The sequence below is a fragment of the Salvelinus namaycush genome, chromosome 3, assembly GCF_016432855.1.
Source record: "Salvelinus namaycush isolate Seneca chromosome 3, SaNama_1.0, whole genome shotgun sequence".
NCBI lineage: Eukaryota > Metazoa > Chordata > Actinopteri > Salmoniformes > Salmonidae > Salvelinus > Salvelinus namaycush.
In genome coordinates, this window is record NC_052309.1 from 33,963,830 (window position 1) to 33,978,459 (window position 14,630).

General features: G+C 41.9%; 1 protein-coding gene across 2 annotated transcripts; it reads right to left on the reverse strand.

Moving 5' to 3' along the window:
* Positions 1 to 811: 811 nt before the first annotated feature.
* On the reverse strand, positions 812 to 14,381 carry LOC120030547. Of its 2 annotated transcripts, none has more exons than XM_038975963.1 (10): positions 14,281 to 14,381; positions 10,829 to 10,975; positions 10,447 to 10,554; positions 8,857 to 9,262; positions 8,420 to 8,535; positions 7,992 to 8,139; positions 7,673 to 7,725; positions 7,422 to 7,519; positions 4,428 to 4,560; positions 812 to 4,207 (listed from the first exon to the last, which is right to left on the reverse strand). In XM_038975963.1, the coding sequence occupies exons 1-10, from the start codon at positions 14,299 to 14,301 to the stop codon at positions 2,729 to 2,731; spliced, it is 2,709 nt and encodes a 902-aa protein (XP_038831891.1). In that variant the 5' UTR covers positions 14,302 to 14,381; the 3' UTR covers positions 812 to 2,728. The 2 variants fall into 2 exon arrangements, with proteins under 2 accessions (XP_038831891.1, XP_038831899.1); XM_038975971.1 differs by lacking the exon at positions 14,281 to 14,381 and adding an exon at positions 13,744 to 13,846.
* Positions 14,382 to 14,630: the final 249 nt, after the last annotated feature.

A 14,630-nucleotide genomic window follows, 5' to 3' on the forward strand; every position in this document is an offset into this window, starting at 1 on the left:
ATGCTTCCCATATCCAGTTGGCTAGACGTCCTTTGAGTGGTGGACCATTCTTGATACACACGGGGAACTGTTGGGTGTGAAAAACCCAGCAGCGTTGCAGTTCGACACAAACCGGTGTGCCTGGCACCTACTACCATACCCCGTTCAAAGGCACTTAAATCTTTTGTCTTTCCCAGTCACCACATATACACAATCCATGTCTCAAGGGTTAAAAAAGAATAATTCATTCTTTAACCTGTCTCCTCCCCTTCATCTACACTGATTGAAGTGCATTTAACAATAACGGATCATAACTGTCACCTGGATTCACCTAGTCAGTATGTCATGGAAAGAGGTGTTCTTAATATTTTGTATACTCAGTCTTTAAACTCATGCAAAAATCTGAAAAACATCTTTAATAACATACAGTGTTAAGGGCTCCCGGGTGGGATCGAGCCCAGGCTCTGTCGCAGCCGGCCTCGACCGGGAGGTCCATGGGGCGACGCACAATTGGCCTTGCGTCGTCCGGGTTAGGGAGGGTTTGGCCGGTAGGGATATCCTTGTCTCATCGCACACTAGCAACTCCTGTGGCGGGCCGGGCGCAGTGCACGCTGACCAGGTCGCTAGGTGTACGGCATTTCCTCCGACACATTGGTGCGGCTGGCTTCCGGTTTGGATGTGCGCTGTGTTAAGCAGTGCGGCTTGGTTGGGTTGTGTTTCGGAGGACGCATGGCTCTCGACCTTCGTCTCTCCCGTGCCCATACGAGAGTTGTAGTGATGAGACAAGATAGTAATTACTAATAATTGGATACCACAAAAATTGGGGAGAAAGGGAGGTAAAAAAAATATATAATAATTAGACAGTGTTAAAACAAATGGTTGAAACAACCATATAAATCAAATTGTCATCGAGTACAGGAGTCAAGATGTGGCACGGCACTGGCCGTACTCTAATACACAGAAATGAACACTTGAGACAGATTTCTTCCATGAACAAGATGAGCTCAACTGATACACAGATTTAAATAAAGACAACTACATGACATTAACTCTGTAGCAGGTGTTCAAGAAATAAAACAAAGGGGGTAAAGAAAAGCCAGTCGATCGGAGTCAACTGCAAATCAATTCCATATGCTGCAATTTTCTTTTCTATGAATTGTGACCATCCATATTTTAAAGTTGAATTTAAAGTCCCATTTTAACCATTCCAGAAGTTGGTATACTGTGAACCAACTAATAACGTACCAGTCAGACAGTATTCAAAGTACTTAAGATGCAAAAAAATTATATTAAGTCGATTTTGTTCTACATGCATAATTGAATGTAAACATTTGATCTTAAACTCTATATAATTAAAATAATATCAAAAAGCTACACAAACTATTTAAGTAAAAGCATTAAATACCTATTCAACTCCAGGAGGAACTTGTCACACCAAAATGATGTGTAGCTCAACTACTACATTTTGCCATCTCACCCAATGGCCGGCATGTGGACCGTTCACCTCAATGATATGCTGACATTTTTAAACACAAAGAAATAGACCAGGCTGCAATGAGGATAAACGCTCAATATAAAACAGGTTGAGCCACAACCAGCTGTAATCGTTTAACCAAAGATTTAATAAGGATATCAACAGGAAAACTTTTTTGTAGGTTTTAGAAAAGTTATATTTTTTGTAAAATTCTACAGCCGAGAACCTTTACTCTCTTTATAGTAATCATACAGTAACACCTATGGTGCTGATAGTCAATAAAATCCCCCTGCTACTGTACATCTGGTCTGGGCACACCCCAGTTTACCGTAAACAAAATATGGCATTTCAGATATCTGTTTGACAGAATTACTGGTGTCAATTGACTCGGAATAAGGCAACAACGACTAAATCTAACGTTAACCAGGCCAGTGGTGTCAGAATATTTTTTTTTTTAAACTAGACAGACATTAAAATACATTAAAACTGGCATCAGAGAGGAAAATATTAATAAATATTTTAAGTGACTTCCGCATAAAAGGAAGGAAACCAGTACAGTAGGAGTGCAAATCCTGCCGTCGTTGGAAACAAACAGGAAGAAAATGCAAGACTGAAGGGCACTACTGGAAAACAGATGTTTTCCTGGATGTTGCTATTTGTGTGACTCTGTGAATGACTACAAATCAGAGCACAAGAGATTTAAGGCACATATTTTTGAATCCTTGATCCTATGGTTCTAATGATGAACTTATCCTTAAGATGCTTTTGGAAAACTTGGCCCAGGAAGGGAGTGGATTGTTATAAAAACCTCTGACCTACTGATTGTTTTGTAATATACTTAATTTAACAGTAAGAAGAAAATAAAAATCTATAGTATTTTCTACGAACGTAGAATACAAGTTAAGCTTTATAGCTACATAATTCAAGTCAGATGAAGCCGGAAAGTTGTATTATGCATAGTTTCATACAATGTACAGAATTAGATAATTGAATAGTGTCAAGGCAAATGGCAGTGTTTTCAAAGGTGTGTGTGTCGTAACTGAGTTCACAGGATTTTAGTCTTTGATTGTATGTTTGAGAGTTACCTCCCTTAAGGTAGAGTGGAGGAGTGATTGTCGGTGTTAAATCATGAGGCTGTTGGGGTTGTGTGCAGTTGTTCAGGCACCTTGGCTGGGCCTGGGTTGGAGGCAGGACAGAACTGGGCAGCCCTTTGACAGAAGCCTCAACATTACATCTCATCCTCCTGTTGGCCCCCAGAGCCACTTGTAGAGTGGGCTAAGGAGTCCTCAGTCCCCTCTCTGATATAGCATCCTCCATATTTATGGTTTTACCCTCTTCTACCCTCTCCAGTTTACTCCCCTCCACTACTGCCTTTTCTCCCTCCTCCGATTGCTGTTGTATACCATCCTCCATTTTAACAGTTTCTACCTCCATCTTCTCTTCTTTCCCATTCTCCCACATCTTTATATTTTCTCCCTCTTTCTCCACCCTCTCCTGTGCTGTTCTTACAGAGCAGTCTTTCACAGGCTCCACCTCCACAAAGCTGCTCTCCCTCCAGTCCTCTTCCACCTTCACCTGGATTACTGGCTCAGAGTCAGACGTCCTGCCCTGGTTCTCCAGAGGGGTGTCTCCAAAACCCTCCCCAGACTCGGTGAGGCAGAGCTGGGGAAGTGGAGAATTGGTGTCTGGGCTGGTGGTGTGACAAGGCAGCTCCAGGAGGAAAGCCCTGGCCCTGCTGGGTGAACTCAGGTCCTCAGCCTCCTCGCACGACTCCATTCTATGCCTTTTAGCTAAGGGGAGTGTGGTGTCACCATTTTCCTGATCCCCTGCAGCCATCCTGGAGCCAGTATCAGATCTTCTGGTGGTGGAGCGCTTGCTGAGGTTGAGCGGTAGGGCCTGCTCTGGGGGAGGGGTGATGGGTAGACAGGGCTTGCCACTCAGGTCCTGGGCTAAGACCTCCGACAGCCGCTTGGTGAAGGAGTGAAGCTGGGCTAAGCCCAGCCGTGTATGCATCAGCTGGCGCACCTGCAGGCTGCAGTCCAGATCCAGGGGTAGGACCCGGAGAGGGGGCAGGGGAGGCCTGCTGCTACGGCCCTCCCTGGTGCTGGTACTGCTGCTGCCCCCCCCCTGGGCTGCCTCATCAAGCCCACACCCCAAACACTGGTGGTGGGACTGGTGGTGAGACTGCAGATGGGGCTGGTCCCCATTGGGAAGGGGGGTGTCTGAGCTCCCTGCCTTGGCGTGGAGGTGGAAGCTGGAGGGCTGGTGGGAGGCAGGGTCCTGGGTGTTTAGACCAGGGCTGTCCAAGCTATTGAGGCCCAGTCGGCTCCTAAAGAGATCCAGGGGACAGAGGCCTTTAGAGGCCCTGAACCCTCCTAGGGAGCCCCCTGTATGGAGCCTGGGGAGATCAGACAGGAGATTTGAAGGAGACAGAGTGGGTGATGGTGCTAGAGTATCCCCGTTCGCCACCTTTACCTCCCTCTCCATTTTGGGCAGGAAGGGGAGGAAGGGGGCAGACATGGGGGACAGTTCTGGGGTTAGTGGCATGTTGGCCAGGTTTAGCCCCTGGAACACAGACAGGGACTGGAGAGAGGGGTCCTGCAGGGGGTTGGACCCCAGGTCCAGGATGGGTTTGGCTGGGGGAGACAGGACCACTGGACTGGCCTTGGAGGCTAGAAGTTTGGCCTGGTTCTTTTTGCCTGGAGGTCTGCCCCTGCCCCTCTTCACTACCACCACATCGTCTGGATAAATAGTCTAGTGAGAGAGAGAGATGCCATGAGGATGGATTCAGTTACACGTTCTGAATGATTCTCATGTTAGTCTCTATAATGTAACAGAATACATTAATTTACATCAGATTCAGGTCAAGCCAAGACAACTAGCGATGACAGCATATTAAATATCAAACGACTGACATGAACTGAGCAAGTCAACAATGAACTGTATGTGGAGTGAGAGATGAGCAGACACTTACTGGAGGAGGGGTGGGGGTTGCAGTCTTCTTCACCAGCGGTCTCCTCCCCCTGCCCCGGATAGGCCCAGTGGATGCTGGGAGTTTGAGTTCTGCTCCTCTTCCATTTATGTGCTCCTCATAGGGAAGCATCAGCCTGAGGGACACACACACACACAAAACCAAAAGTTCCAAAATGAAAAACACATTTTGTAAGGAAACACGAATGCCGAAAAGCCTAAAATGCCGTGGATTTCAACCAGGTACTGTACATCCCATTAGCCTAGGGGTCTCTAATAGGTCAGCCCACCAATGAGTAACTAGCCAAACAATTCTGAAAGTAAAAGCAATTTTCACGTGTTCCACAGCAAACAATCATAAACAAATCTCACAAGTATGGGACTGGTGACACCCCCCTGCAAGCTCCCAGCTGCTATCAACGCAACACTTACATTATCCCACCCCTGGTTAGCCACTATTGGCTTAAAACAGCCAAACCTAAACACAATATCTGCTAATTAATTTCCAACAATATTGCCCCCGTCTATGTGGTGAGCGCGTTTGTCTATCACTCCGTGTGTAGCCAGTTGATGTGATAACCATCTTGTGGGTTGACGGAAATATTTTCCCTAAAACCTTCAATTAAATGTTAACTGCAAAGTAGGCTTACCTGGCAGACGTACAGTGCCTTCGGAAAGTATTCAGACCCCTTGACTTTTTCCACATTTTGTTACGTTACAGCCTTATTCTAAAAATTGAATGAATACATTTTTTCCCCTCAATCTACACACAATACCCCATAATGACAAAGCAAAAACAGGTTTGTAGAAATTTTAACAAATGTAAAAAATGTAAAAAAAATAAATCAAACTTAAATACCTAATTTACATAAGTATTCACACCCTTCGCTATGAGACTCGAAATTGAACTCAGGTGCATCCTGTTGCCATCGATCATCATTGAGATGATTACATTGATTGCCTTTCCAAATCATAGCCACACACCTGTCTATATAAGGTCCCCCAGTTGACAGTGCATGTCAGAGCAAAAACCAATGAGGTCATGAGGTCAAAGCAATTGTCCGTAGAGCTCCGAGACAGGATTGTGTCGAGGCACAGATCTGGTGAAGGGTACCAAAATATTTCTGCAGCATTGAATGTCCAAGAACACAGTGGCCACCATCATTCTTAAATGGAAGAAGTTTGGAACCACCAAGACTTCCTAGAGCTGGCCGCCCGGACAAACTGAGCAATCGGGGGATAAGCGCCTTGGTCAGGGAGGTGACCAAGGACCCGACAGTCACGCTGACAGAGCTCCAGAGTTCCTCTGGAAGGTTCTCCCATCTCCCCAGAAGGACAAACATCTCTGCAACACTCCACCAATCAGGCCTTTATGGTAGAGTGGCCAGACGGAAGCCACTCCTCAGTAAAAGGCACATGACAGCCCGCTTGGAGTTTGCCAAAAGGCACCTCAAGGACTCAGACCATGAGAAACAAGATTCTCTGGTCTGATGAAACCAAGATTGAACTCTTGGCCTGAATGCCAAGCGTCACATCTTTTAGGAAACCTGGCACCATCCCTACGGTGAAGCATGGTGGTGGCAGCATCAAGCTGTGGGGTGTTTTTCAGCGGCAGTGACTGGGTGACTAGGCAGGGCAGAGGGAAAGATGAACGGAGCAAAGTACAGAGAGATCCTTGATGAAAACCTGCTCCAGAGCGCTCAGGACCTCAGACTGGGGCGAAGGTTCACCTCCCAACAGGACAACGACCCTAAGCACACAGCCAAGACAATGCAGGATTGGCTCCGGGACAAGTCTCTGAATGTCCTTGACAAGTCTCTGAATGTCCTTGACAAGTCTCTGAATGTCCTTGACAAGTCTCTGAATGTCCTTGACTGGCCCAGCCAGAGCCCGGACTTGAACCCGATCGAACATCTCTGAAGAGACCTGAAAATAGCTGTGCAGCGACACTCCCCATCCAACCTGACTGAACTTGAGAGGATCTGCAGAGAAGAACGGGAGAAACTCCCCAAATACAGGTGTGCCAAGCTTGTAGCGTCATACCCAAGAAGTTGAGGCTGTAATTGCTGCCAAAAGTGTTTCAACAAAGTACTGAGTAAAGGGTCTGAATAGTTACATAAATGTGATATTTTATCAAATTAGATTTTTTTTTAATTATGCATTTTAGAATAAGGCTGTAACACAACAAAATGTGGAAAAAGTCAAAGGGTCTAATTAATATCCAAATGCACTGTATATTATGAGTAAGTGTATCATTTGTATCTTATTTGCAAACTTTGGCATGAAATCAGCAGCAGCAGTACAGAACAGGCAGATTAGACGCCACATTCTTCATTCACTAGATGTGCAATTAAAGGGCCAGATCAGAAATTACACTCAAAACTCAATGTGTTTGTTTTCTTCCATACCTAAAAAAAAAAAAAAAAAATGTCTCTGTGATTTAAGCATTGGCATCCAATTTTGTTGTTTCTCTATGAACAATTGTAATTTTGACAAATCTAAACCAGGAAAAATACAACTGAGAAAACGTGATTTGGGAAAACATAAAACAGAACTTGGGAAAGAAATTACAGATTTTATAGAGTTGTTTATTAACCATTATTTTACCAGGTATATTGACAGGAAACAGTGCACTACTTCCTCTTGTACACTAAGGACCCGGGGAAGAGTTGCAGGGGAGAATAGAAGAATGTGCCCATTTGAAAGCTAGAAAAAAAAAGAATAGCTTGCGACGTTTAATTTTTTGAAAGTAGCTCTCATGCTAGAAAAAGTTGGAGACCCCTGCATTAGCCTATCATTCTAGAGAAATAGTATATATTGAATTTGTTTATTAAATCGTATCAGACCCCTGAATCAGCGTTTCTCACAGCTGAAGCCTGGGTTATATTGTGCACTGTGGTTATAAACATGGTTTCCTTTTGTCAAAAGAGAGAGGAGGCATGCTTTAGGTGGGGCACAATGTAAACTGGTCTGGGCACAAGCAGTGTTCCTGCCTCACCTCTCATAGTGCCTCCGGGTGCAGGTGGCTGCGCTGGTGCTGCCCGGGCATCCTCCTAGTTCATTATACACTTTCTTCCACAGACGCTGGGACGTCACCTACAGGAGAGAGATTGTAAATGGTTTAAAAGTAGTTTTTAGACCGTTAATTATTTCCATAAACATTTCAAACTAATTTGCTTAGATTTTGCAATCGTACCACTATTGTACAAGATATGTGGATGATACAGAACGATGGCCTTCACTACTCACCCTCTCATGGCCGCCCAGCCGTTTGACTACAGAGTACATGACAAACAGGTCAACTGTAGACACGGAGACAGACAAGAGTGTTAAAGCATATCATAGGTCCTAGGAGCTGTGGCCTTGACGGTCTGGTTTACAACGCTGACAGATAAACAGCTTGTTCAAAGACAGAACAGCATGGTGGGAACATTTTATTTAGTTCCGTAGGGAAAACTCATCAAATCAAACAGATCAAATCAAAAAGTACAGTGAAGGACCCTTTGTATTCAAAACCTTTGGTAAGAGTATTAATGGTGGTTGATGAAGTCATCAGTGAGCGACTCACTCTTCTTGAAGCCGAGGTTGGGCACCTTGCTGATGGGTGAGCCGCAGCGCTCCATGTAGCAGTAGAGTTGATCCAGGAACAGCTGCTCATCAGAGTGGGGGAGACAACCCTCCTCACAGTGCATCTCCACACTGCCCATCACATTCTCCTACAGGATACATAATGTTATAACAATACTAGATCTAGTAATGCTGTACAGCCCCATTCCAGTTGGTGTCTAATAGGAAATGTGGAATTTTTACATCTAAGAATAGTAACTACTTGGCATAAATAGTGTGTTGTGATGCATTTCATGACAAAGAAACCTAAAAGGTAATTACTAAGTCATTTCTAAGTGAATATGAGGTGAATAATAAGACATCTGAAAGTAAGTTATGTATGAAGTTATGTAGCCATATCAACAGTTATTAGAACAAAACAAAGTGTACCTTCATTCTCTCTATCCAGGACTCTGATTGGTTGAGGGCTGGTGGCTCCACAGCTTTCTGGCCTTCTGGCCTGCCCCTCTTGCGGGGTCGCCCCTTCAAGCTAAGAGAGGCGCATCCTTGGAATGAGAGATATACATTTAATCCTAATTCAAAATAACAAGATAATAATTTGCCTTTCAAAAAACATTGAACTAAGTACAAAATAACATTGTTTTAGGATCCCATAATTGCAGCACATTCTGTGTTCCCTACAAGATGACCACAACATACAGTAAATGAGTTAATATAATAGTTTAAGGTTGCATTAATTCATTTCAATGTATTGTCCACACATTTTAGATTCCATTGCCTAATTAGGGTTAAAAAATATAATCACTTCAGCCAATGGCCACATTTACATTAATAGAGAGATCAAGTTCCCCCAGCCTGCTGCTCACCCAGCTGGGTCCAGACACTGGTGTTGCTGTCCAGGGTGGGGTGGTTGAAGGTATCCCGGCAATAGAGGACTTGTGTGTTGTGTTGGGCCACCCTGATCCCTCCCAGGGCCAGCAGATGGGGGTTCTGGAGCCCCAACCCTACCTCGTCCTGGATGCGCCTCTGCAGGGCACGGAAGCGGCAGTACTGGGGGTAGCTGAGCACCTTGACCCCTAGACGCTCACTCTCAGCCTTCTCTTTGAGTGGTGTTGGGGCTCCGTTGGTAATGATAGGGGTGGGTTTGTGATGACCGTTGGTCCTGCTGGACTTCTGGCTGCCTCCTTTCCAACCTTGAGGTTCCGGACAGGTCCACCTCACCAGATCCTCCACCCGCACCACTATCTTCTTAGAGACAGCCAACACCTCATCCTGAGGGACACACACACACCCTTAGATCCCTATTAAAGCCATACTACTTTATTTGTGCATACCCTCCTCAAAGAAAGGGCCACCAAGATCTTTTTTTTTAAGAATCAAGGAAATACATCCCATGCAAAAACACATTGCTGTGAAGAAATTCCCTTAGACTTTACTAAATTACTAACCCTACTAACCCTAACCCATTTCTTTAGGGGACACAGAGAATGTGGTTGGTTTACAGTTTTTCACCACATAGGACCAGATTAAGTTCCCCCAGTCAGAGTACCAATGGCCTGTGGCACATGAGGAGCCATCAGAGCTCTCCTACGCCTCCCAGACCCGTTTGACACCAGTGACAATGATCCACGGCACTTCTGCTTCAGGCACTGACAACCCTACACAACTATACCACTGATAGAAGCAAGCTGGCCTATCTCACACATTTTTCACATTCCACCTCCAACTGTAGGTGACTACATGAACAACAAACTGGAACAGGTATTTTTTACCATGACTCCCCTCTAAAGATGTTATTTTTCACTATGATTAACATATGACTATAGTGAAATAAGAGACTTTGGAAAACCTGGGATTCATGATCCCAGCAACAAAACAAATTTGGAATGGAATAAATAAAAAAATACAAGTATAACATCTCATAGAACTACTCTTTGCCATACTTACGCACTTTTAAAACTTTAGGTATGAAGAACATACTTTAGTAAGAATGCATTTAATTATACATGAATTGTGCAAGTTAATTAAAAACATTTCACAAATAAGGGGAAAAGTGACACATCAATCTAATGATTCTTGTTAATAGTTAGTTATGCGGCAACCATTTGTAAATTGAGATTGTGAAACACTTGTGGTTAAACAAGTAGGCTAAAAGCCAGGCACACACAATTCATTATTGCATCAACCCAAGCCAAAATTTGACTATGGAAGAAATGCACAGTACAGTATATCCTTTCATGAGTTATGCTGTATATGACATGCTAGTCTAGCAATGACATATGGCCAGTAATTTTGTGTGATTCTTGGTGAAACAGTGAGTATGACAACCACACTCAGTGTTTACAGTAATGTAGACTTTAAAATGTACATAGTTTTAACATTTTTATAGTTCAGTTTTGAACACTTCTACATTATGAAAAACGATCAAGCTCGGTGGTACCCTGCCCCCCACCCACCTCTCCATGCTCTCTGGTTCTGCCTTTGGGAGTATCCTCAGGGAGGAAGTAGAGTCTGGAGCTGGCCAGCAGATGGCACTGGGCCTGGTCCTCCCACAGTAACATCACCTGAAATAAGAAATACATAGAAGATGCTTTTATCCAGAGCAACTTACAATAAATACGTAATCAGTACAGTGGCACAAGAAGGAATTAATCCCAAAACTCTGGGGCCTGTTCATGAGAGTGCAATGTTACAGAACGTTCAAAATCAGGTAGAAATCCTTAGAGAAGAACAGATATTGAGTATCCATATGCAACGTTCTACACAGTCACCACCCTGAATACACCCCTGGTATGGCAAGTATCATGTGCAAACTAACAGGGCTATTAGAATTCATACCTCAGCAATGCCCACAGGTTCCTCAGGGCCACAGCGGACATAGTAGAACTCCCCCAGTTTCCAGACCTGAGCAGCGGACCCGGCCCCACAGCTCACTGACTTATAGAAGGCAAATGAGCCACGCAGGCAGGAGGGAGCACCTAACCACTGTGTGAGCGAGAGAGAGAGAGAGGCCAGAGTATTTCAACCATTCCCATCTGTTCAATGACAGGGCATGTGATCTGAATCAACCTCGATCCATAATGTAAATGTAGTCTTGTTCCCCATTTGATTTTCATGAAGTCCATTTAAGCTAAATTGTAATATGGTATGAATACAACTCTGTTAAAGATTCGTTTAACAAACAACAAAACCATGTGTACACGTAATTTATTCCGCAATTATACTGGGAACAATAATCATGTGACAAGGACTTGAAAAGCTCCACATATCTTATTCAAATTGTTAAGAATATTTTAAGTACTAAGCTCCTGACAACTGCTATATAAATCAACTTCCTTTAAACAGAAAATAATATACCATTTGAATAATAAGGTGATTCCTCACAAAACAAGACCATGATTTTTAGTATGTTCACAAAATGTAATCAATAGAAGGGTCATTTGGAAGAAGGATTGTTGACATTTGAATTTTAAAGCATAATTGAGGAATAATTAATTGAAGTTTAAACATTTGGGACATTTTGTCTTTAAGCCTCTAATGTTTCCTCTAGCTTTACCGCTTGCTCAGTAATACGAGTAGTATTTTGATTTAAAAAAAAACTATTTTCTTACATTAATTCAGGAATATAAACATCAATACTGAAACAATAAAAAGTATGATTTGGCCATTTTTTTAATTATATTGTCGAACAGGCAATGTAACCAATCACAGCCATCATACTTGTATCATTGTGCATCCTGCAAATCACCAGCAGAGGGCGACCATTTTGAATATAGTTTCACATTCACTCTGTTTGGTAATGCTTACAAATTGGATCCTAACTCTAAAAGTATCTGAAATCCCACTCTGGAACTTTGAAATGCCCGTCGTGTGTATTATGTTTAATACACTCTTAGAGGCCTTGGTAAGGCCAAAATGTCATAAATATTCCAACTTCAATTAATAATTTTTCAATTATGCTTGAAGATACAAATGTAAAATATATGTCAATAATCTTTCATCCAAAGGACCCCTATATGGATTACATTTCGTGAAAAATCCCAGAAATCATGGTCTTCTTTTGTTATAGTTTCCTGAGTTATCACCCAGTACAACTAGGCCATCATTGTAAATAAGAAGTTGTTCTTAACTGACTTGCCAAGTTAAATACATTTTAAAAATAATAATTTTAAAAAGCTAATAGTACAACTAACTTTTGAGCCCATCACAAATGTCCGTAATCTAGACACGGGAAGTTTAATTTAAATTGCAAAACTCAAACAAATACAGATGTCATCCCTTCCATGTGTACAATTTGAATGTCAAACAACTCGCATACAGAAACACTCATTCACATGATACCAATTATCCATTTGGGCCATGAGCATAAACTTTCAGATTCCACCAAATGTTCCTGGCAAAGGCCTGCATTCCTCCCCATTTATCAACATTAGTTCATACATATGTTGTTCTGCTCAATCTATGGCTCTCTATATGAGAGTAACCTCGCTGCTAGTGTCCACAAAGGACAGCCATTTTCACTAAATTACAATGACTTTCAATCATCTGAATTAGGCCAAATACAGAGCCAGCTCTGCTTTCCACTCTAGCACCACCATGCACCAGTACACATTCCAAAATATTAATATATTTAGTAGGCAATCCTTATTCACAGATAGTATGATGTGACTGTATGCATATTTTCTAGGCCGTGAAAGGGTTTTAAAAATAAAAGGATACAATGGATATCCAACATAAAACACTTGTTTTGTGATGAATCAAAACTATGAAGAAATGTGTTGTAACAGGCTATTTTAATTCATATAGACCTTAAACTCTGATGGCCTAATCTAAAAATATATAATAAATCAATTAACACCCCTGTAGTTCTATTATAGGGTATATCCTAGCTGCCTAAATGCAGAATATTCAAAAATTCGCACCCCTCGTACCCGCCCATTGTCGGCAACCCCGTCCCCTACCCCCCTTCCAATGTAGCAGAGCTGTGCGTGCACACGTTGATCACTTGGCCAACTAGTGGTGAAAACGAAGCAAGGCTGATTTTACAGTAAATCCTTAAACCACATAAAACTGGATTTTCAATTTTGAGAAGGATTTTGAAGGGGAAAACAACGAACCTACTGAAAGGATACGTTAATGCTCATGATGGCATTTGATATAGCCTGCACTGCTGTTCCAGAAATAAAGAAACGAATAGAAAATGTATTCTTTCTGCAAAATAACAATGTGACCTTGGATATCCTATTATACAAAACATTGTCTACACAATATTACAACATTATACGAAGTGGAAAAGTAGGCCTATATCATTAGACAATTGGAACAGGAGGAACATATCATATCCACCATAACTTTGAGAAACCTATGATTACTGTATACGCTACAACTTAAATATCACTATGAATGCAGTATAGCCTATATATGTTCAACATTCCTGATATTAAATATTAAACCAATATAGGCCTACTGTTACTGAAGTCTTACAATTCGACAAAAGTTTTTGGTGGGCCTAGTATTATACAATCAAGATAATCCTCGCAATTTCAAGTACAAAGTACAGCGATTTCCTCACAATATTAACATTCCATTTTGAGCTATACCAAATAAACACGATACATAATGTCAGGGATTTTTTTATACCCATATGTTGCCCATTTGTTCGCTAAATAAATTGCTCCACCTTGTTCCTTAGATTATATTTTAATCTTTAATATCACGTCACTGCAAATGTAAAATATTAATTTTCGACTTACTCCAAACTTGATTTTAAGTTACAATACCATCGATTTGGTTGAAAAACAAGCATAAAAGTTTCTTAATATTGCGGAATCGTCAGATAAAATTGTCTTTAATGTGGAAATGTGGGGGTGGGGGTAGAGAGGGAGAACGTAAGTAGTCGACACGACACACAAAGAAATCAATCATTAACAAGAAGAAAATATAGACATATTGAAGTTGAATTAAATTGCAAACCCTGACCAATAAAATCCTATAATCATGTCAGCGGAATTTGGGGCTTTCAAAATATCATAGCGAGCTATTTTCTCCCTTGGAAAGTTGTGACTCATCCAGCAAAGTTGTAATTGCGAAAGTCTTTTTTAGCTTGATAGGATAACAATCAATTCGACATTCTAAACAAAATTACAGATTTGAAAACGGGCAAACTGATATCAAAATGAGACCGACACACAGTCGGTTTATTTTCGATATCAACAGGTAAAAGTGGCATGCGTGCGCATAGGAAAATCACGATTTATTTCAAAATAATATAAAGTGAGTGTCGGCTTTACCTGTATTGCATTCTGCTCCATTGCAGTAACACATTCCCTTATTCCCTCTCAGAGCCCCCTATCAAGTTACACAGCCGGGAACTCACCGGCACACAAACAAATGCTCAAGAAGAAAAGGTTTCTCTTTTTTTGTGAAAATAGGACAGGATCTAGGTGTGGCCAAAGCTGTTTGCGAGAGTAGGCTATAACATATTGTTCAAATGAAAGTGGATATTTTTCATGTAAGGACATTTTTATCATCCTGAAATCATTGTTGTTCGAGTTAAAAAATGTCCTTCTTTTATTTTTCACGATGGTATTGCATCAATTAAGTTTAGTAACATTGTAATATCAAAATTGTTGAGCTGATA